Raw genomic sequence first — 22,938 nt, 5'->3', positions numbered from 1 at the left:
CAATGGGGTGAAGGCAATCCAACGATTCCTTGGCTTTACGAATTACTAGCGGCAGTTCGTCCCTCATTTCTCCTCATTGGCCCAGCCTATCTTGTCTCTTATCCGCAAAGGAGCTAACCCTAATGCTTGGTCTTCTGAGGCGGAGGACGCATTTCTATCCTTGAAGCAAGCTTTTGCTACAGCTCCAGTGCTTCATCATCCTGAGGTTAGTAAACCTTTCACTCTTGAGGTAAACACATCCTCCACCGTGGCCAGTGCGGTTCTCTTGCAGTAATCTTCTTCAGGACGTCTTGTCACCTGCAGCTTTGTGATGACTCCTGGAGTGGACCCTCTGGGGGCACACTAGGTACAGGAGTGCATATGCATTGAGAAGCACGCCCCGGTATGAGGCAAAGTAAGGAGCATGCTGGGTAGCATGCCTAATTCCAAGGTAAAGCAGAGCGAGTGCTAGGCAGCACGGCAGAGCACAGGACAGAAGCAAAGCGTGTGCTGAGAAGCACAGCAGAGCACAGAGTAGAAGCAGAGCGTGTGCTAAGAAGCACGACAGGGCACAGGGCAGAAGCAGAGCGTGTGCTGAGAAGCAAAGCAGAGCACAAGGCAGAAGCAGAGCATGTGCTAAGAAGCATGACAGGGCACAGGGCAGAAACAGAGCATGTGCTGAGAAGCACAACAGCCCAAAGAAGGGGACCTGAATACTGAGAGCAGCCAAGCAGGGACCAAGCAGGCGTAGCAAGGAAGCACAACAGTAATCAGGCGCCTCCCATAGGAAGAGGCAGCCTAATATAGGACATGAGCGCTGGGAATTCCGGGTCAATTCCCCCAGGACCATAGAGATGGTGCAGCTGCAGTCAGGACAGAGAGGTAAGCACATGTGCCCTTGACAAAGCCATGCAGTCATAGGATCAAGTATGAGAGGTGCGCGTTTGCTGAGTCCTGGCCCCGGGTGATAGTGGCGTGACAAGCTTCTTTTCCAAAGTATTCACATCAGAACAAAATTGTTCCATTGGTGACAAAGAGTTATTAGCCATCAAGTTGGACTTGGAAGAATGGTGATACTTACTTGAAGGCGCCGCACACCCATTTATGATTTTCACTGACCATATGTTAGGCGTCGGGTTCCTGCAGCGGCACAGCAGGAATCCAGAGCCTCGCATTCAGCGGTCTCCCATTCTCCATCGACTGCAGAGGAGCTTGCTCAGCAGCCCCGTTGTTCCCGACGCTCTGCTCAGACCAGCTCTGTGGGTCTGGCTGTTGCTGCCACCTCTGGGCCAGCAATAGCAACGCAGGCTGATCTGCAGCGAGCCACTCCAGAGGCTAAGTCCTTCCGTCGCTCCACCGAGCATGCTCATGAGATGATCTCCCATTGGAGATCGGGAGTCACATGCACAGGTCCTTCTCCAGATCTGATTGGTCCATCTCAGGGATCTGGAAGCTTCTGGAAGGTCCCGGCTATAAAAGGTTTGCATGGCCGCTCGGCCATGCGCTAGTATAGACTCTAGTTGCTACCTGTGTGAATGATGACGGATGCATGAACTTTCAAATGACTCATTAAGATTCCCCTCCCTCTGATATTACGTGTGTGGATAGGGAACTAGTGATAGAGTCAGCGCCAGTCAGTGGCAAGCTACAGGCCACGGTGCATATCATCCACAGTACTAGCATACGACAGTGTGCCTGCTACTGGGCATTGTCGTCTTGCGGCAGTGTCTGTCGCCGCGCTGCAGTCAGCAGTACTCATTGGCGTCCGCGGTTGCGACGCCGTACGCATGGTAGGTCTAGAAGGACGCTGACCCTGTGTCTTGGGCCCGAGTCCTATGACCTTATACCGGGCGTGCATTCCGCTGAGACCTGTGAGTTCCACAGGCTCAGCATTTGTGTTTAACGCCTTGGCGTCTCTGTGAATTAACAGAGTCCGCCCAGTGCACACCGGGTGACGTTCAACCCGCGTTCGCAATACCGCCATATTGTCCGTCTGCCATTATATAGCAGCAGTGTAACACCTCTGCACGGTGGACCCCGGGCGGCGAATGCACTTTCTATTATTTATTATTTAGTGCATTCCGCCGTCCTTAACACCATAAGAATCTGGCGTACATTCAGTCTGCAAAAAGGCTCAATCCCCGGCAGGCCAGGTGGTCATTGTTCTTTGCCCGTTTTGACTTTGAACTCCATTTCTGGCCAGATGATAAAAACATTAAAGCAGATGCTTTATCTAGATCATTCCAGTCGGCCGATACTGAAGAGGAACCTTCATATATCATCGACCCCACCAAGGTAATTACCATGGCTCCTGTCAACCTGACTTCCTTTCCCCCGGGAAGAACCTTTGTTGCAGAGGGCAATCGAAAACGAGTGTTACGCTGTGAACATTCATCCAAACTCACCGGCCACGCTGAAGTCAAGAAGACTCTCTCCCTGTTATCTCGCTACTACTGGTGTTCATCTCTTTTCCAGGATGTCAAAGACTTTGTGGCCTCTTGTCCATCCTGCGCCAAGAACAAGGTACCCAGACAACCAACCTTCCAGACTTCTGCTTCCTCTTCCGGTACCTTCGGTGCCATAGCAGCACATAGCTATGGATTTTATGACAGATCTAACTCGTTCCTCTGGTTGTGCTGTGTCCGTCCTCAAACCCGTGGTGCTTAACCGGTTTCATCTTTCTCTGGGTCATACACCCCAGCCTGTTGGCATGGGGGATGTATTTGAGGTGAAGGATATTCTTGCCATGAAGAGGTTGAGCGGGAGAACTCTTTTCTTAATTGATTTGAAGGGCTTTGGCCCTGAAGAGAGGTCATGGGAACCCTGGGAGAATATCCAAGCACCCCATATTTTGACTAAGTTTCTTTCCAGCCTTAAAAAAGTAGGGGGTAAAGAAGGGGGTACTGTTGCACCCTGGGCCGCACCGCCTAGACATACCTCGTTTCGGCATCCTGGCAGGTATCTGGACAAGGGGGGCGCCACGCGGTGTCCTCGCTTCCGGTTTCACGGTCGGTCTCTGGACCCGGTGACTCGCGCGTGCTCTGTCCTCGGCTTAGGCCACAGCCGTGCTAGTCTCTGGCCTCTTATTCCTAATGAAGCTCTTGACACGGAAGTCTTTCCTGACCTACAGCAGCCACTAGTATATCAGGCTGCTTCCTGATAGGGGAGGCGCCTGATTAACACTTTGCTACCCTGCTAGGCCAGCTAGGTTCCTGCATGGTCGCTCTTTGTACTCAGGTCCCTGCGTGTAACAAGGCGTGCATCCCAGTACACGCTCTGCACTCTCTTGTACCCAGGTGAGCTTCCCAGTACGCACTCTGCACTTTCTTGTACCTAGGCGTGCTTCCCAGTATGCGCTCTGCACTCTCTTGTAACCAGGTGTGCTTCACAGTACGTACTTTGCACTCTCTTTTACCCAGGCGTGCTTCCCAGTACACGCTCTGTACTATCTTGTACTCAGGCGTGTTTCCAGTACGCACCCTGCACTCTCTCGTACCCTGCTGTATGCGCTCTGTGCAATATATATATAATATACCCCCCAATAGTATATAACACAGCCTCCCCCATAGAATATAATATACTGCCCAATAGTATATAACAGAGCCCACATAGTATATAACACAGCCTCATAATATATAACACAGCCCACATAGTATATAGCACAGCCACGTAGTATACAACACAGCCCACGTAATATATAGCACGCATAACCCTTTCAGAATAGTGGATTAATGGATAGGTGTCTTATCGACACCTCTCCATTATTAACCAGGCTTAAAGTCACCTTACAATAGCAAGGTCACATTAACCCCTTATTACCCCATATGCCACTCGCTACAGGGCAATGGGAAGAGAGAAGGTAAGGGTCGTAATTGGAGCATCTTACAGATGCACCTTTTCTGGGGTTGCTGGAGGCAGATTTTTTTAGTCAGGGGGGCCCAAAAGCAATGATCCCTCTCTAGGCTATTAATTTCTGCCCTCAGTCACTGGCTTGCCCTCTCTGGCGGGGAAAATTGCTTGTGTACCCACCCAGTTTTTCCGTGAATTAATCCTTTAATTTAGCACCTACAGCTCCAAAATTTTACACACATACACTACTAACATTGTTAGAGACATATATAAATCTAACAGATAAGCAATGGTTTACTGTATGTAAACCATGTCTCATATCCTGTCGGGGTCTGTAATGATTTTACAGAAGCCGACAATTGAATTATCGGCTATTCTGCTATCTACCTCTTCATGAAATATAAATATATAGTACATATATGTGACTCATATATATATATAGAGAGAGAGAGAGACTGTATATGTTTTCACGAATATTTGAGGCTATGGACCCATTATATGTCCATTTTGCAAGCCGGCGAGAAAATCTCGCCGTACAGATGTCACACGGATACTTAGATGCGAGAAAATCACATCCTCGCATTGCACAAGGATGACATATGGATCACTGTTAAAGGAACATTCCTGCAATTCTCATCCGTTTAAAACGGACCGTATTCTTATACGTTGTGTGTGACTCCAGCCTTACTCTCATGGTATGGGGCCCCCAGACACAGTATAATGTTCCCACAGTATTATTTTTTGTGTGTTTTTCATGTAATATACGGAAGCCTATAGGAAAATGCTAAAGCAAATCATATCCAGGAAAAAAAAGACTGTACATAGAGATATTATCATCAAATATATCCTGTCTTGTTGTTCTTACAAACCATCTTTTATAAAAGCCTCAAAGTTCTGTGTGTGAATCACACATGAGATCTAACGTGATAGAAGATTACAGTGCGGGGAAGACGGTAAAAATTTCTAGAGCCAAAGTAGAAGATGAAGATGTTGTCCTCATCATGAAGTAGTTATTTCTCATATCACATGTAATGAATATCTCCTGCAGTATTGCAAATGCCGATTCCAGTGTCGGTAAATGAGATGAGAATTAGCATTATATAACATGAGTCTATGACAGTGGTTCCCAACCTTTCTCTCCTAGAGAGCCACCTTCAGCTCTGAGAGAGGGTCGCGAGCCACATCCAGCTTCCTGCCTCCCTACAGTAGTGGCAACCAGAGCCCCCATTACGCGAATAATGATAACCAAAGCTTTTCCACATAAATCCCCCAGAAGCCGTATAACAAGATCCAGTAGTTCCCACAACTCCCCCATTCAGTATTCTCCCATCCAGCACTCCCAACACACTGTCACATCCAGCTTCAGGCACCTCCTCTGACAGATAGTATCATCCTGTCTCCAGCATACCACACTTAAAAAAAATCTCAAAACCTCTGAGACCAGTATATGTGCATTCATGTTATGAATAGGTCACCAAGGAGAATGGCAGGAATAGGCTAGGCCACCAGGAAACCAGAAAGGTTAGTAACTTAGCGGATTGCAGACCCCTAATCCTAACAACACAACTAGCAGTAGCCGTGGGGCGTACCAAAGATGCCCTAGACGCCTCGGCACAGCCGGAGAACTAACTAAGCTTAAAGCAAGAAAGGTGAAATCTAAACTGTCCCGGAGTAGAACCCCAAAGGAACAGATAGCCCCAAACATATATTGTCAGTGAGACAAGATGAGGTACAAACACATGCAGAAAATAGACTGAGCAAATGATGAAGCCCAAACTGTCTAGACAGGATAGGAAAGGAAAGACACTGTCTGCAATCACGTAAAAACCCTAAAAAATCCAACACGTCTGATGTACAAAAACACTGAGGTCTCGTGACCTCTCCCCCACTATTATCAGCATTCTGGTGTGAACTGTCAGCAAAACAAAAGAGACTAATATAACAGGGGACTGAACAAACTGACACAAGCTGTAATATATGGAGCGGGGTCCAGCACAGCCCAAGCAGAGAGCACGCTGAACCCACACAGCAAAGCAGAAAAAGGCAAAACCAGATCAGATGCAAAGGATTAGCAAATGAACAACTTAACTGAAAAATGCAGGATCAGGCAGGAGACAGCAGACCTCAAAATGCACAGGAAGAAACTAATCACCAGCAGAAACTGAGGGAAACCTGCTCTCTTATATCCTCCCAGTCAGTAACCCCTGATTTCCAATCATCATCGTCAGGTGGCAGACTTCTGTCAACCCGGCCAGCTCCACTACCCGCAATAACCACCAGAGGGAGCCCCGACTCAGAAGTCAGATCAAGAGAATTCACAACAGTACCTCCCCGAGAAGGGGTCACCGAACCCTCATCCACGCCACCAGGCCGATCAGGATGGCCCCGGTGAAAAGCATGAACCAATGTCTCGGCATGAATGTCAGAAGCAGAGACCCAAGAATTATCCTCCTGGCCATAACTTTTCCACTTGACCAAGCACTGGAGTCTCTGTCTAACCAGACGAGAATCCAATATCTTCTCTACCTCATACTCCAAATTACCCTTAACCAATACAGGGTCAGGGGGCGCCACCATGGGAACTACTGGCTCCACAAACCTTTTCAACAAAGAAGTCAGATCAAGAGAATTCACAACACATCCAGATCTGCTCTTCTGTGCAGCGCTACTCACAAAATTCTTTATTTTGAGATGTGCTTCTCATACCTGTTAGCTAGACCTGGAGCTAATGCACCAAGCTGGAAGACAGGTGAGAGCCACAATTCATGGGACCGAGAGCCACATGTGGCTCCCGAGCTACAGGTTGGGGACCCCTGGTCTATGAGAAACTTGTTCAGCTGCCAACACCGAGGAAGAAACTGCTTGTTGTCTGTGGCCTAAACTATATTGGTTTAATTAGTAGATGTAAAGAAGAAAAACTTAATACTGTTAAATAATAAATCTCCTCAAATGTTTCCCTTATTATCTCCAGTAATTGTATTATTGTCTCGAACCGGGTTGCTTTAGTTGCCCCTAGTTCGCCAGGGATTTCTTATATCCCACTTTCCAGTTCCAGTTTGGAACTTGCAGCTCTCAGGCAGGGAACTACACCTAGGATAAGTAGTCGCCAGAAAGGCTGCCTTGCTGTGTACTGGCTATTAGGCACTCTGCAGTGGGTGCGGTATGTATATCCCCAGACTCAGGCAGGAAATACACACATAAAACCTTTGTTCCGTCACTGCCAGAATCTCCCAAATACCCCAGAACAGACTTTGCTGCCACCAGCTCCTGGTTGGACAATTAAAATTAACATCATATCAGGAGCCAACCCACACAGTAGCATAGTTTTAGCGTGGAGGTCATGGCAATATGTTTATAGAGCAAGGAAAACAAAGCTAGTAAATTTTTATAGTTTTACTTCAGAAAATATAGACCGTTTTTACAAAAATATAAAAAGATGTCACAAACGAGACAATTAAAATATATGCAGGTAATTGCAAAATAAAAAGGGATTAAAGGATGAACTTACAGTTCTCAGTCAATGGCATACCATGTGGGAGAGGGGGAGGGGAGTTCTCAAGGACCAGGATTCAGTCCACAGCAGGGATGGTATATTCTGTCTCACCAGGTCTGAACACCAGCCTGAATAAGCCTGCTAGCCTTATACTTTCTTCTGGTTGACCTCATTACATGGGATTTTTATGAAGGTACATCGTTTCATCTTCTCAGTTAGGTCTCTACAATATCGGATCCTCTCAGTGGAGATATTCTATATAAGAGAATTTTCATGATTTACTCATCAAGGATGCATATGAACAGAGCCAAGATGGCGGAGAGGATATTACACCTCACCCTAGAGATCCTCTTCCGGCTTACTGGAGAGGTGAGAGATTCTGATGACGTCACATTACATCATTCATTCTTATGTATGGAAATAAGAGATGGACAGAACTGGAGAGGTGAGGACTCTGGAAATGTCTGTAGTGAGATTTATTAATGTGTCTCTCCGTAACCAGGATTACACAGTAGTGAAGAAGACCTCTAGTGAGCGCTGTCAGGACCCTGTGTCTGAGGGAAGGGGAACACTCCTGAGCCCAATCACGGGGCCTCCTCCTCACCCCATGATACATGAAGACATCAATGACCAGAAGATCCTAGAACTCACATACAAGATAATTGAGCTGCTGACTGGAGAGGTGACATTGTTGGGAATGCTGTAAAATTATACAATAATGCTATGAAGGGATCGGTGGGGATGACGTTATCATTGTATGTGTCAGGTTCCTATAAGGAGTCAGGATGTCGCTGTCTATTTCTCCAAGGAGGAGTGGGAGTATTTAGAACGACACAGAGATCTGTACAAGGACGTCATGATGGAGATTCACCAGCACCTCACATCACCAGGTAATAGTATTAAATACACGCAGCCTATATTTATCTGTATGTAAAGAATGAATTCAGTCCCTGTAAGTGTTTCTTCCAGATCTATCCAGTAAGAGGACAACATCAGAGAAATGTCCCTATCCTCTTCTTCCAAAGGACTGTAAACAAGAAGATCCTAATGTTCCTCAGGATCATCAGGTAGATGGAGAGAAGGTGTCATGAGATCTCCCCTATGATGTGTACATGGCTGTGAAGGTCTTGTGCTCAGTCTTGTTTTATCCTCCAGTATTATATGTTTTATACTTGTGTAATGAGAACAATGGAGATGGCAGGATTAGAGCTGATCATAGATGTGACTTCTCTATCTGTCTGTGACTTTTACAATATTTATTTTAGGGTGAAGAGCTGACCCATATTAATACTACAGAGACATATGTGAGGAATGATGAGCGGCGTAAAGAGGAGATTACAACTTATAATCGGTCAGGTGAGTAGGTAACCACTAAATATAGAGAAGTCACAGATTCTTCTCAGTCACTGGCTGTGGCTGCTTTATCGATGGTGTAGTCTGACCATATCACAATTGTGTGATGACTATTTTGCCGTTAGACCACAACATGTTACTCCACCCAAAACGGTTGAAATGATGTTGGTCATTGAAAGGCCTTTTCTATAGAAGTTACAACCTGGAGGATCCACCTACCCCCTGGGATTAGAAAACGCTGACCATTACCTGCCCAGATCTATAAACTAAAAAGACAAATGACCGCGTACGTCGAATATATGGACAAGTTAGAAAATCACTTGAAGAAACATGTTAAGATGGGCCTCTAAGAGAAAGTGTATAGTAATGATGCTGTTGGCTTCCTATAATCCTGATATCTTATTGGATGAATCTACCTTCTCTCCTTCTGTGCTGCTGAATGTGCTCATATGGTTCCTACAAGACCAGGTCCAGTTTTTCTGGCCAAACTTCGTTTTATGATCAGTAACATTACATGTGCAGTGAGGCCAAGTGTGAATTTCTGTACAATAACAACAGAGTTTCCCTTTATCCTGACTTTTCAATTTAAAATTGACCAACTGCAAACAGGGTCGCGAAAAACTACATAAAAGCATTACACATTGGATTAGAAGGGTGCCAAGTCCAAGGCAGCACCAGTCGCAGACCCTCAGTGAGAGATGATGAATGCAATGCAAAAGAACGCGGTCAGAGGAGCGCCAAGGACAGTGATGAATATTCCTTTATTCCACAATGCATTTCGACAGCAGAACGCCATCTTCATCAGGTGGAGACCTGATGAAGATGGCGTTCTGCTGTCGAAATGCGTTGTGGAATTAAGGAATATTCATTCCTGTCCTTGGCGTTCCTCTGACCGTGTTCTTTTGCATTGCATGATATATCTCTAAACTGTGCGTGGCTGATGTCTGTAATATACATTTATTCATGCCTGCGGGAGATGTGTTGGAATGACTCGAGCCCTGATTTCATGGATTGACTCCACGTCATAAATCACAGGTCTACAAAAAAAATTTTTTTGTAATCCTCGCAGGTGACTTTGTACTTTTCTGAATCATCTTTTTGTCTTGATTTCATAAATGTATATAGTTTTTCTGTAGCACGTATAGTTTCCATGGAGCAGCATCATTATTATAAGGTATAGGAAATATACTGGTGACATTAAGAAGTCAGAAATCTACATATCAGAAAAAAAAAAACGCTTCACCTTACAAAACAACTTTTATTGAACCAAAATAATTTCAAAATAGAAACCAAAGTATGAGCAGAAATTAAAAGTGCTTGACATTAGACTGTCGTTGGTATGATTTTCAGGGTTGTCCCTATATAACATCCAACAGTAATCTTCCATCATTGAGTCATTCCAAAAACCCTGGTAGCAGTGCTCCATTACTTTAATGTCCTGGTGAAACCGCTCGCCTTGTTCATCGCTTACATCCCCAAGATTTTGAGGGAAGAAATCTAAATGTGAATGCAAAAAAGTGCATTTTCAGAGACATGCGACATCCAAGACACTGGTATGCATTTAGCAGTTCCTCAACACCTTCGACATATTGTGGAGATTTTTGTTTTCCTAAGAAGTTTTCACAGATCCACTTGAAGCTTTTCCAAGATCTCAATTCCTTATCATTTAGAGTTCCTTCAGACACATCATCTCTCATACGCTCTCTGATGTGAGAACTAACAAATACCCCTTCCTTCAGTTTTGCTGGTGAAATGCTGGAGAATTTCTGTGAAGTGTCCTGGAACCCATATGAATTTGTCTTTCCCATGGCTATCACAAAGGTTTTAACCAGTCCCAACTTTATCTGTAGTGGAGGAAGAAAGATTTTTGTTGGAGCAACTAAAGGATAATGCTGAACATTGTCTCTATCTGGAGCATAGATGTTTCTCTGTCCCCAATCATGACGGACATAATGCTCTACTGTATTTCTACTGTCCCATAAACGCAAGAAGCAACAATATTTTGTGAAACCTCCTGGCATTTCCATTAGCAGACCAATCACTTTCAAATCTCCACAGATATTCCATTAGTGATGCTTATATTGTATAGCATCCAAAACAACGGACAGATTTTCATAACTTTCCTTTAGATGACATGAGTGACCAATAGGGATTGATGGTTTCATATTTCCATTGTGATGCAACACTGCTTTCAAACTTGTCTGGGAAGTCGCCAATCTGCAACCAAATACTCTTGCTTCAGTTCTTCAAAGAGGCCATTCACGTTGTTGCAGTACACCATTGGTCCATCAACTGTGAAAAATTGTGTTAGCGTGTTACTTATTTCGGTAATAACACACTTTGTCATCATCATGAAGAAGATTCTTCTGTTTCAACCTAGATGCAAGAAGTTCAGCTTTATCTTTTGACAATGGAAGGTCTCTGAGATAATTTAATTCATGTTGAGCAAAGTGTTCTGGCTGCTCCATCAGGTACATACTCATCTTGACTTGAGGTCTCCTTGTCTTCGCCAGTAGATTCAGCTCCAAAGTCTTCATATTCTACTTCATATTCATCCAACCCAGACAACGATGGTACAGGAACTGGCAAGGTACCATCATGTGAAACTGGCCTAATCACAGATTCAAGTTCAGGGTAATAAATCTTATGTTTGTTCTTTGTAGAAAAGCCCTTCAGTTTTCACAAAAATAAAGTAGCAGTCATCACTATGATTTTTGGGTCATCTCCAAATCATGGGAACAGAGAATGGCATAGCCACTTTCCTCATATTCCACCCGTCACGAAGACCATTTGAACAACGTGAGCATATCACATGAGGGGCCCAACTTTTGTCTTTGTCAAGTGGACACTTAAAGTACATCTGGTACATCTTTTTAATATCATGAGTGATTGAACGTACTTGGCCTTTTGGTGTAAAAGAACCACACACATAGTAGAATTTGTTTGGATGACTGATACACTGTTGGGGCATTTTTTTCCTTTAAATCAGATCAAACAGTAGAGCAAGTTCAGTTCAATGGTGGTGAAAAGCTAAAAAAAAAATGCGATGAGCCGACCAACTATATGTAGATATTTCCCCACTAAATATCTAAAACCTTTACTGATGTTGACCCTGTAAGAAAATTCACAATTAAGTAAGACAAGCAAAGAAATGGGAATAACATAGGTAAAACCACAGAGATTGAAAACAAAAATACTTCTGTCTAAGAAACTTTGTGATAGAGCAAAACTAAGCATATTTTTGGAATCAGTACATCAAACTCCATAAAACTGACATACGACCTTTGCTGATGATTTTTTTGTGTTGACCAGTGTTATGTTTTCAATTCTAAGGAATTCAGATTACTGCACAATCTCTCCTGAAATGGGGAGCACAAATACTTTCTCTACTCTTCTGGTCAGGACTCATAGTAGCTCCAATGGTCCACCATAAATGAGTGAAAGTCCTGTTTGGTATTGGAGCTTGCCCCTCATACTCCGTTGTTGTTGAGGATGTAACATGTTTTTTTTTTGTTCTATGTCTATTTGTTTATGGTTTTTCATTTTGTATGAGTTCTTCTAGACTTGGCCTGCCTCACTTATGTGAGCCTGTACCTTCGTGGTAGTCTTTAAAAAAAGGTCGCCTTTGCCTCTTCCTAATGCCCAAGATCTAAATTTGAAGACACCGCATCTCTGCAATATTATAAAGAGTCGTCATGAATGTCTAATACGTTTTAAAGAAACTCATTTAATGAAAAATATTGCTCGAGCTCTAAATTTACTTGATGTTCTGTGGTGTAACATGGCAAGAAGAATGGTCAGATAGCTGGGTCACAACTAGGATGGCAGAGAAAATACAAAATCAGAAGATGCAAGAGTAGTCAACAGGAAACAAATACACAAGCCGGGAGCTGAGCACAGATGGCTGAACCAGAGGAGAACAAGGCTGTATCTGGCAGCTTCCGGCAATATGCTTCGAGTTTTAGTAGGGTGTGGTGCTTTCCAATTGGCTGAAGCAGGAATAATAATAATAATTTTTATTTCTATAGCGCCAACATATTCCCGAGCACTTTACTTTTTAGAGGAGACTTGTACAGACAATAGACATTACCGCATGACAATAAACACATAGATCAACAGATACCAAGAGGAGTGAGGGCCCTGCTCGCAAGCTTACAATCTATGAGGAAATAGGGGGGACACGAAAGGTGGCTGGTAACAATTGCTTTTATTATTAGGACCATCCATAATGTAAGAAATCAGGTGTTCATGAAATATATAGTAACATAGTTAGCAAGGCCGAAAAAAGACATTTGTCCATCCAGTTCAGCCTATATTCCGTAGAATAAATCCCCAGATCTATGTCCTTCTACAGAACCTAAAATCTGTAAGATACAATATTGTTATGCTCCAGGAAGACATCCAGGTCTCTCTTGAACCCCTCGACTGAGTTCGCCATCACCACCTCCTCAGGCAGGGAATTCTAGATTCTCACTGACCGAACAGTAAAGAATCCTCTTCTATGTTGGTGGAAAAACCTTCTCTCCTCCAGACGCAGAGAATGCCCCCTTGTGATCATCACCTTCCTTGGCATAAACAGATCTTAGGCGAGATATTTGTATCGTCCCCTTATATACTTATACATGGTTATTAGATTGCCCCTCAGTAGTCTTTTTTCTAGACTAAATAATCCTAATTTTGCTAATCTCTCTTGTATTGTAGTTCCCCCATCCCCATTATTAGTTTTGTTGCCCTCCTTTGTACTCGCTGTAGTTTCATTATATCCTTCCTGAGCAACGTTGCCCAAAACTGTACACAGTACTTCATATGCGGTCTAACCAGGAATTTGTACAGAGGCAGTATAATGCTCTCATCATGTGTATCCAGACCTCTTTTAATGCACCCCATGATCCTGTTTGCCTTGGCAGCCGCTGCCTGGCACTGGCTGCTCCAGGTAAGTTTATCATTAACTAGGATCCCCAAGTCCTTCTCCATGTCAGATTTACCCAGTGGTTTCCTGTTCAGTGTGTAATGGTGATATTGATTCTTTATTCCCATGTGTATAACCTTACATTTATCATTGCTTGTCAGGGATCCTATTTTACAATCCCACTTTCAGTTCCTGTTTTGGAACTTGCAGCTCTCTGGCGCACCCCTTACCCTCAGGTCAGTCAGGCAACTACAGCTAGGATAAGTAGTTGCCAGAATGGCTGCTTGGTCGTCGACTGGCTATTTGGAACTCTGCAGGGAGGGTGGTATGTATGCCCCCAGTCTCAGGTGGGTAATACACACATAATAACCTCTGTCCGTCACTGCGAGAGACTACCCAAATACCCCAGAACACACTTTGATGCCACCAGCTCCTAGTTCTGATATTAAAATCAATATTGGTTCAGGAGTCAACCTAACAGTAGCGTAGTTTTAGCACGGAGGATGTGGCAATACGTTTTAGAGCAAGGAAAACTAAGCTAGTAAAGTTTTATATATTTACTCCAGAAAAGATAGGCAGTGTTTACAAAAATATAAAAAAGATGTTACATACGAGATAATTACAGTATATACAGGCAATTACAAAATAAGAATGGATTAGAATGGGAACTTGCACTTATCAGTCAATGGGGAGTGGCAGGTCAAAATGCACAGCTTGCCACAGCTGATCCCCAGGCAGAAATACAACTTCCTAAATGGGGTTCATAACCTTATACCCTAAAATCATAGAATGGTAGAATTTGAAGGGTCCTTCTGGGCCACCAAGTCCAAACCCCTGCTCAAAGCAGGATTCACTAAATCATCCCCATACAGATGTCTGTCCAGCCTCTGTTTGAAGACTTCTGTTGAAGGAGAACTCACCACCTCTTGTGGCAGCCTGTTCCACTCATTGATCATCCTAACTGTCAAAATGATTTTTTAATATCTAATCTGTGTCTCCTCCTGTTCAGTTTCATCCCATTGCTTCTAGTTTTTCCTTCCTGCAAATGAGAATAAAGATGATACTTCTACAGTGTGACAGCCCTTCAGATATTTGTAGACAGCTATTAAGTCTCCTCTCAATTTTCTCTTTTGCAAGCTATACATTCCCAGATCCTGCAACCGTTCCTCATAGGACATGTTTTGCAGACCGGTCACCATTCTGGTCGCTCTTCTCTGAACTTGCTCCAGTTTGTTAATGTCTTTTTTAAAATGTGGTGCCCAAAACTGGACACAGTATTCCAGATGAGGTCTGACCAAAGAGGAATAGAGGGCAATAATGATTCACGTGATCTAGACTGTATGCTTCTGTTAATATATCTTAGAATTGCATTTGCCTTTTCTGCTGCTGCATCACACTGTTGACTCATGTTCAGTTTTTGATTTATTAGTATACCCAAGTCTTTTTCACATGTGCTGTTGCTTAGCCCTATTCCTCCCATTCTGTATATGCTTTTTTCATTTTTATTGCCCAGATGTAGCACTTTGCATTTTTCCATGTTAAAAAAAACATTCTGTTAGTTGCTGCCCACTGCTCCAGTTTATTTATATCTTTTTAAATCCTCTCTCTTCTCTAGTATTAGCTATCCCTCCTAGCTTTGTGTCATCAGCAAATATAATCAGTGTACCCTCAATTCCTTCATCTAAATCATTGATAAAGATGTTGAATAATACAGGACCTAGGACAGAGCCCTGTTGTACCCCACTTGAGACATTCTTCCAACTGGATGTGCAGCCATTTACGACCACTCTTTGGGTCCGATCACTAAGCCAGTTATGAATCCACCTAACAGTTGCCTTGTCCATTCCATTCTTAGTCATTTTTTAATAAGGATTGTATGAGATACTTTGTCAAATGCTTTGCTGAAGTCAAGATATACTATATCTACAGCATTTCCCTGATCCACCCAGTCAGTAGCTCTGTCATAGAATGAAATTAAGTTAGTCTGACATGACTTAGTTACAAACCCATGCTGACTCTGTTTAATCACTTCATTCTTATCCAGTTACTTACATACATGTTGTTTAATAATTTGTTCAAAGATCTTTCCTGGTATAGAAGTCAGACACACCGACCTATAGTTCCCTGGGTCCACCTTTTTATCCTTTTTGAAGATAGGAACAACATTTGCTCTTCTCCAGTCTTATGGGACTTCTCCTGTTCTTCAAGACTTTTCAAAGATTATGGAGAATGGTTCAAAAATTTATTCTGCTATCTCCTTCAGTACTCTGGGGTGTAATTCATCTGAACCTGGAGACTTGAATTCATTTAGGTTAGCTAAGTGTTTCCTCACTATCTTTCTGTTTATAGATATCCTGGATTCTTCGATTCCCTTAATATGACAGTGAAGATCAGTTGTGACTTTTCGAAGCACTATGTAGCATTAAATGATAGTCATCTGTTTTCTGCTCCATTGTTTTATCTGCCTGCTGTTGGTATGATGATGCCACAATAAAGGATTATTTTGCACGGTACGGTCAGTGGCTATCTGCTTTCTTCACTATGGATATACAGAACTTTTTTCTTTGGAAGTGGCACCCGTAATCCCTGGTGTGTGTGCAGCTTCATTATCCTGAGGTTATACATCTGTGCCAGATTCCTGTTTCTTCAATATGGTACGTGATCAGTTGATGTTACATTTCCTTTCTGAGAGAAAACAGATGCAAAATAGGAGCTTAAAAGTTTGGCCTTCTCAACATCCTGTCGTACCATTTCATCATTTTCTTCCTGTAAAAATCCTATAGCATCTTTGACTTTTCTTTTACATTTGGCATATCCCCAAAATCCTTTTTTATTGCATTTGACGTCTCTTGCAAACCCTAATTCATTGTCAGCTTTAGTAAATCTGATTTGTGCCCTGCAGGTTCTGCAGACAGCATTATATTCTTCTTTAGATATGCCTCCCTCTTTCCATTTGATAAACATTTCTTTCTTTTTTAGCATGCACTTAAGTTCTGTGTTCATCCATCCTGGTTTCCTTAAATGCTTCCTATTCTTCTGTCTTTTTGGAGATGCTAACGATTGTGCTTTGAGAATCTCATTTTTCAAGATTTCCCATCCTCCTAGACATTTTTGTCCTTAATGATATCCATCCATTGATTTCCTATATCCCATGACCTCACTGAGTGGGCGCAGCTATGGAATGCACTCCCCTTTTGAAAGTTATGAAAAAGCTTATGAGTGCCATAACTCGGGCTGCGAGGCTCACAGCGGGGTGACAGAAGTATTGTAGGTTTTAGGACAAAATTAGCTTTCACTTAAGTCTAAACATGGTGTGGCTGAGTGGTTCGATCAGGTCGAAATCCATTTCTTGGCTCCTCCTGGTTGTCGTCATTTCAAAACCCACCGGTGGGCAGCTCTACCGATGCAGGTGCAAAAAATGTAAGTTTCTTGCCACTGCGAAAACTGGGTGTTAAGATATTCAAGCTTGCAAGGACAAAGAGAACATGTGGTTCAAGAACTGCTTCCAACCAGTTAAGGATCGTAACTGCTCTTTGCGCTGCTGCTGGCACGCTAGGGTCTCATGTTACACAGCTATATAGCAGTGGAGAGGGAGAGGGGTCACAGCTTAGTGAAGAGGAATGTCTGTAAGCTGTGCCTGCCTATCCCTTCCAAACCCAGATGATGCAGCAGAGCTCTGTATGTGTGATTGAACAATAAGACATTACATCATAATTCCTGACATTGTTAAACCCCATCTGCCACCTTTCGGCCCAAGTTTCCAACTTATCCAGATCCAGCTGTAGCAGAATACTATCTTTTCTTGGATTGACTGCTTTACATAGTTTTGTATCATCTGCAAATATTGATATTTTACTGTGTAAACCTTCTACCAGATTGCTAATAAATATGTTGAAGAGAATAGGTCCCAACACCGACCCCTGCGATACCTAATTGGTCACAGCAACCCAATTAGAGAATATACCTTTTATAACCACCCTCTGCCTTCTATCACTAAGCCAGTTGCTTAACCATTTACACAGATTTTCCCCCAGACCCAACATTCTCATTTTGTATACCAACTTCTTGTGTGGCATGGTATCAAATGCTTTGGAAAAATCAAGATATACCACATCCAATGACTCACATTGGTCCAGTCTATAGCTTACCTCTTCATAAGAACTGATTAGATTGGTTTGACAGGAGGGATTCCTCATAATCCCATGCAACAATAGAGGTTAGACTTACTGGCCTATAATTTCCATGTTCACTTTCAGAGGCCTTTTTGAATATTGGTGACACATTTGCTATGTACCAGTCCTGTGGAACAGACCACGTTGCTATAGAGTCACTAAATATAAGAAATAATGGTTTGTCTATTACATTTCTTAGTTTTCTTAGTACTCATGGGTGTATGCCTTCCAGACCCAGAGATTTATTTATTTTAATTTTATTTAACTGGTTTCGCACCTCTTCTTGGGTTAGATTGGTGACCCTTAACTCCTTACTGACCACTGACGGGATAGTATGTCAGCGGTCAGTATCCCCTGCTTTGAGGTGGGCTCTGGCGGTGAGCATCACATGGATAGTTAGATTATTGTGTTGAGGTGGTAGACCAGTCTGAAGAAATGTGCTTATAGGGCATGCTTAAAACTGTGGGGATTAGGGATTAATCGAAATAACCTGGGTAGTGCATTCCAAAAAATTGGTGCAGCACGTGAAAAGTCTTGCAGACAAGAGTGGGAGATTCTGATTATAGAGGATGTTAATCTCAGATCATTAGCTGAACGGAGGGCATGGGTAGGGTGGTAGACTGAGAAGAGGGAGGAGATGTAGGGTGGTGCTGAGCCATGGAGTGCTTTGTGGGTGAGGGTAATAAGTTTATACTGAATTCTGGAGTAGATGCGTAACCAGTGTAATGACTGGCACAAGGTGGTGGCATCGGTGTAACGGTTGGTGAGGAATATGATCCTGGCTGCAGCATTAAAGACAGATTGGAGAGGGGAGAGTTTGGTAAGAGGGAGACCGATTAGTAGAGAGTTACAATAGTCCACATCAGAATGAATAAGAGAAACAGTAAGAGTATTTGCAGAGTCGAATTCTAGAAATGTTTTAGAGGTGCAGATAACAAGAGGAAGCCAATGATCGGACGTGGGAGGGTGAATGAAAGCTCTGAATCAAGTATGACCCCAAGACAGCGGGCATGTTGCTGGGGAGTAATGGTAGAACCACACAGAAATGGTAGTGTCGGGCATAGGTAGGTTAGTTGAGGGTGAAAACACAAGGAGTTCAGTTTTGACAGGTTCAGTTTCAGAGGGAGGACATGATATTGGAGACAGCCGTAGAGATGGTACTGGAAAACAAATCTACTGATTGTTTGTCCAATAGGGTCAGTATGGAAGGAGAAGAGGAGGGGGCCTAGGACTGATCCTTGAGGAACGCCAACAGTAAGGGGAAGATGAGAGGAGGAGGAACTAGCAAAAAATACATTAAAGAGCCGTCAGAGAGGTAGGAGGAGAACCAGGAGAGAATGGTGTCTGTTATGAGTTCATTTTCTCCTTCACCTTTGATGTCTGAACTCCCTCTGCTGGTGAAAGGAGGTAGTGAAATTGATTTGGATGGGAAGAACCTGTCATCTGAACAGGTGGAGTGTGATTGGACATCCGGAATCTCTGAGTGGATATAAGGCAGACGACGCCCTGCAGGGTTGCTGGTGATCCTTTCTGCTCTGAGCTCTTGCATCCAGTTTAGTTCCTGTCTACTAAAAGCTAAGTTTTTGCCCTGCTATTATTCCATGAGATTTTGTCTGGTTTTCTTAGTGTTTGTGTTCAGCCAGCCCTTGCTGGGACTGGCTGAATTCCATTTTTCTCTCTAATCAGTTGATTTCTTTGCTCTGTTTTCAGAATATACCTGAGTGCTGATATAGTGATTTTGAAGTCTAGCGACTTCAGGGCCTTTTTTCCTATCAGACGGTTGGGACATTTTTGGTAGGGTTTTTGCGGATTGCAGCCAGCATCTTTTCTGTCCTGTCCTATCTAATTAGTTGGGCCCCATCGTTTGCTCAGCCTGTCTTTCTGTCTGTGTTTGTGTTTTCATCTGTTTTTCACCGACAATACATGTTGGGGGCTGTCTTTTGCTTTGGGGTCTGCTCTGGGGCAGTTTAGATTTCCCCTTTCTTTCTTTAGGCTTATTTAGTTCTCCGGCTGTGACGAGGGGTCTAGGACCACCGTAGGAACCCCCCACGGCTACTGTTAGTTGTGGTGAATAGGATCAGGGGTCTGCAATCCGCTAGCTACCAACCTCTCCGGTTTTCTGGACTTAGCTTGTATTTTTGTTTTTTCCTCCTCCGGTGACTCATTCATAACAGGTGTCCTTGAGGCCAATGTAAAATGCTGCAGAGAGATCCAGGAGAATTAGCATGGAGTAGTGACCATTAGATTTAGCTGTTAGTAGACCATTAGAGACTTTAGTGAGGGCAGTTTCGTTAGAGTGTAAAGAGTGAAAACCAGATTGAAGAGGGTTGAGAAGAGAGTTATCTGAGATATAGCAGTTAAGATGGGAGTGGACCAGGCTTTCAAGGAGTTTAGAGATGAAGGGAAGATTAGAGACAGGTCTATAGTTAACAGCACAGTTTTGGTCGAAGGATAGATTTTTAAGTAATGGATGTATCATGGCATGCTTAAATGAGGAGAGAAAGATACCGAAAGAGAGGAGGTTGAATATTTTTGTTAGGTGAGTGGTGACAGCTGAGGAAAGGGACTGGAGGAGATGTTACAGAATAGGGTCTCTGGTGCAAGTAGTAGTGCGAGAAGATGCAAGGAGTCTGTTCACTTCTTCTTCTGTGACTGGTTCAAAATCAGAGAGTGAGCTAGATGCAGTGTGTGACGGAGGACAGTGCATGGTATGAGGGGATTGGGAGAAAATTTCCTGTCTGAAATGGTCAATTTTTTTCTTTGAAGTAATTGGCCAGATCGTCTGCGTGGAGTTCCTTGGTTGGGGCCTGCACTCTTGGGTTGAGTAGGGAATGAAAAGTGTCAGAGATTTTTAGGGTTATTGGATAGTGAGGTGATGAGGGTGTTGAAATAGGTTTGTTTGGAGAGGTTAAGGGCAGTGTTGTATGTTTTAAGCATAAACTTATAATGGATGAAATCTTTGGGTAGATTGGATTTTCTCCATTTCTCCACAGACGTTTGGCACACCTGGAGCACCGCTGTAGGAAACGTATTTGCAGTGTCTGCCAGGGTTGTCGCCATCTGTGCTGAGTTGTTCTATGTATAGGAGGTGCGGTTTCATCCAGGGCACTTTGCAGTGCTTCATTATAATGCTTCAGTGCAGAGTGAGGACATGAGAGAGAGGAGATAGGGACCAATGATGACTGCTTCTTCATAAGATTCTGGGTGTTAATGGCCTGTATATTTCTATAAGTATGGTATATGGGTGAGACATGAGCGGGATGGTAGTTCTTAACCGAGAATGAAAGAACATTGTGGCCAGAAAGCGGGAGAGGGGAGTTTCTAAAATCATACACTGAGTAAAGCTGGGAAAAGAACAAGTTGAGGGAGTTTCCAACTTCATGCGCAGGAGAGTTAGTAAGCTACAAAAGGCTGAAAGAGAAGGTTATAAATAAAAAGTGAGTAGCAGATAGGGAGAGGTTAAAAGCAATGGGGACGTTAACGTCTCCCATAATGAGGATGAGGATGTTACAGGAAAGAAAATATGGAAGCCAAGTGGCAAAGTGATCCAGGAACTGATGGGAGGGGCCCGGAGGATGATACACAACCGCCATTCGCATGAAGAAGGGGATGTAGCGTCTGACAACATGGACCTCAAATGGAGGGAAGACAAGTGAGGGTACTTTAGGGATAACCTGAAAGGTACATTTTGGTGATAGGAGCAAACCAACACCTCCACCTGCTCTGTTATACGATCTTGGGATATGAGAGAAGTGGAGTCCGACTGCTGGATCCAGGTTTCAGTAAGAGCCAGAAGGTTAAGAGAATCAGAATGGAAGAAGTCTTGGATGAAGGAGAGTTTATTACAAACTGAGTGAGAACTCCAAAGGGCACAATTAAAAGAGACAGAAGGCACGCAGGGAATATTAATGAGATTTGAGGGGTTTCTGAATGTAGCTGTAGAGGAGTGCAACTTACTATAACATGAGGGGCAGGGGTTGGTAGAGAGATCTCCTGCGACTAGGAGATAGAGCATAGAAAGAGTGAGCAGATGGTTAAGTGATTTGTGAGAACTTCTCTTGTATTGAATGGTGTGACTGAATGGATCTGTGCAGTTTAGCAATGTGAAAAGAGTGAGTGCTATACAGAGAGGAGAGGACTGAGGGGCTGATGTGGATGGAGTGTAAAGAGTTAATGCATGGACGGTGGATGTGTGTGAATGCAGAAACCAGGATATAAACAATGCAAACGCATATGGTGAATTTTTGTTGCAAACCAAATGTACTGGGAATAGGTTGTCTTACCTGTCTCCTGCCCTGTATAACTGCCATGTATAACTGCAAGGTACTTTGAAAAAAGTACATAAATGCATCCCCAAGCTATGTCTGAATATATAGGAGGCTTGCTCTTAAATCTGTGCCCTCTCAAGACCCCCTAACCGTGCCCCTGGCTTCCTCATCCCCTGGGCCACCGTCCTCTCCCCAGGCTGGGCTGAACATTCTCCAGTCCCCTCTCCTCTTATCCCTTCTGCACTGGCCTCCGGTATGGCAGGTCAGTTTTAATCCTCTAGGTCGCAGCTCCACTGTGCTGCGGCGGTCTCAGTGCCTTGCTTCTCCCTTGTACACGAGCGGTCGGCTTTGAAATTTAGGCCTCGGCTTGGGCCTATTCCATGCAGCGCCCCCTTTTCTGTGACTCGCAGGGGTGCAGGCCAGGACGTGCCGGGCCTAGGCTCCGCCCACATCCCGGTGAGGCTCCGTCCACACCCCCCACGAGGCTCCACCCACATCCCCCGCATCTCTTCCTGTGCAGCTCCAATGCTTATCCACTCATAACTTCTGGCCGGTGTCGGTGCGTCATATTCAATAATAAAGAATAACTTGGCACTCAACTTAAGGCGTAAGTAGAAGATAATTTTTATTTGCGCAGTCTGCAAACTAACCTGCCTACATGGCCTTCATCAGTCCAACTGCTTAAAATTGTTGTGGTAATATGAAGGTCAAGCTTAATACCCTGTTTATAGTAGATTATAGGTGAGCTGTCCAGCTCCCTATAGTAATGGGATATTGTGTATTAATGTAGGGAAAAAAAAAATCCTGAAGAACTGATGGATTCCTATTATGGTAGGATACTGTAAATTCACGACAGTCCAGAGTAGCTGATGGCAGAACCTGCTATGTTGAAAACGAGGCTTGTAATAGAATTTT

At 43.6% G+C, this 22,938-nt stretch overlaps 1 protein-coding gene across 3 annotated transcripts in view; it reads left to right on the top strand.

Annotated features, from left to right (window-relative positions):
- Positions 1-22,938, top strand: part of LOC141047044 (uncharacterized) — a 39,576-nt gene that overhangs the window by 5,006 nt on the left and 11,632 nt on the right. The window contains exons 2-6 of one of the 3 annotated variants that reach the window (XM_073541969.1): positions 7,537-7,690; positions 7,824-8,003; positions 8,088-8,211; positions 8,291-8,388; positions 8,587-8,677. In XM_073541969.1, the coding sequence (XP_073398070.1) occupies positions 7,595-7,690; positions 7,824-8,003; positions 8,088-8,211; positions 8,291-8,388; positions 8,587-8,677 (589 nt within the window). In that variant the 5' untranslated portion in view covers positions 7,537-7,594. Of the gene's footprint in view, positions 1-7,536; positions 7,691-7,823; positions 8,004-8,087; positions 8,212-8,278; positions 8,389-8,586; positions 8,678-22,938 lie in introns of all 3 variants that reach the window. The other 2 variants (XM_073541968.1, XM_073541970.1) reach the window with 2 other exon arrangements.

Source organism: Dendrobates tinctorius, unplaced genomic scaffold (genome assembly GCF_039654945.1).
Source record: "Dendrobates tinctorius isolate UK_male_01 unplaced genomic scaffold, ASM3965494v1 ptg000126l, whole genome shotgun sequence".
Lineage (NCBI taxonomy): Eukaryota > Metazoa > Chordata > Amphibia > Anura > Dendrobatidae > Dendrobates > Dendrobates tinctorius.
This window is presented reverse-complemented; position numbering and strand designations above follow the sequence as displayed.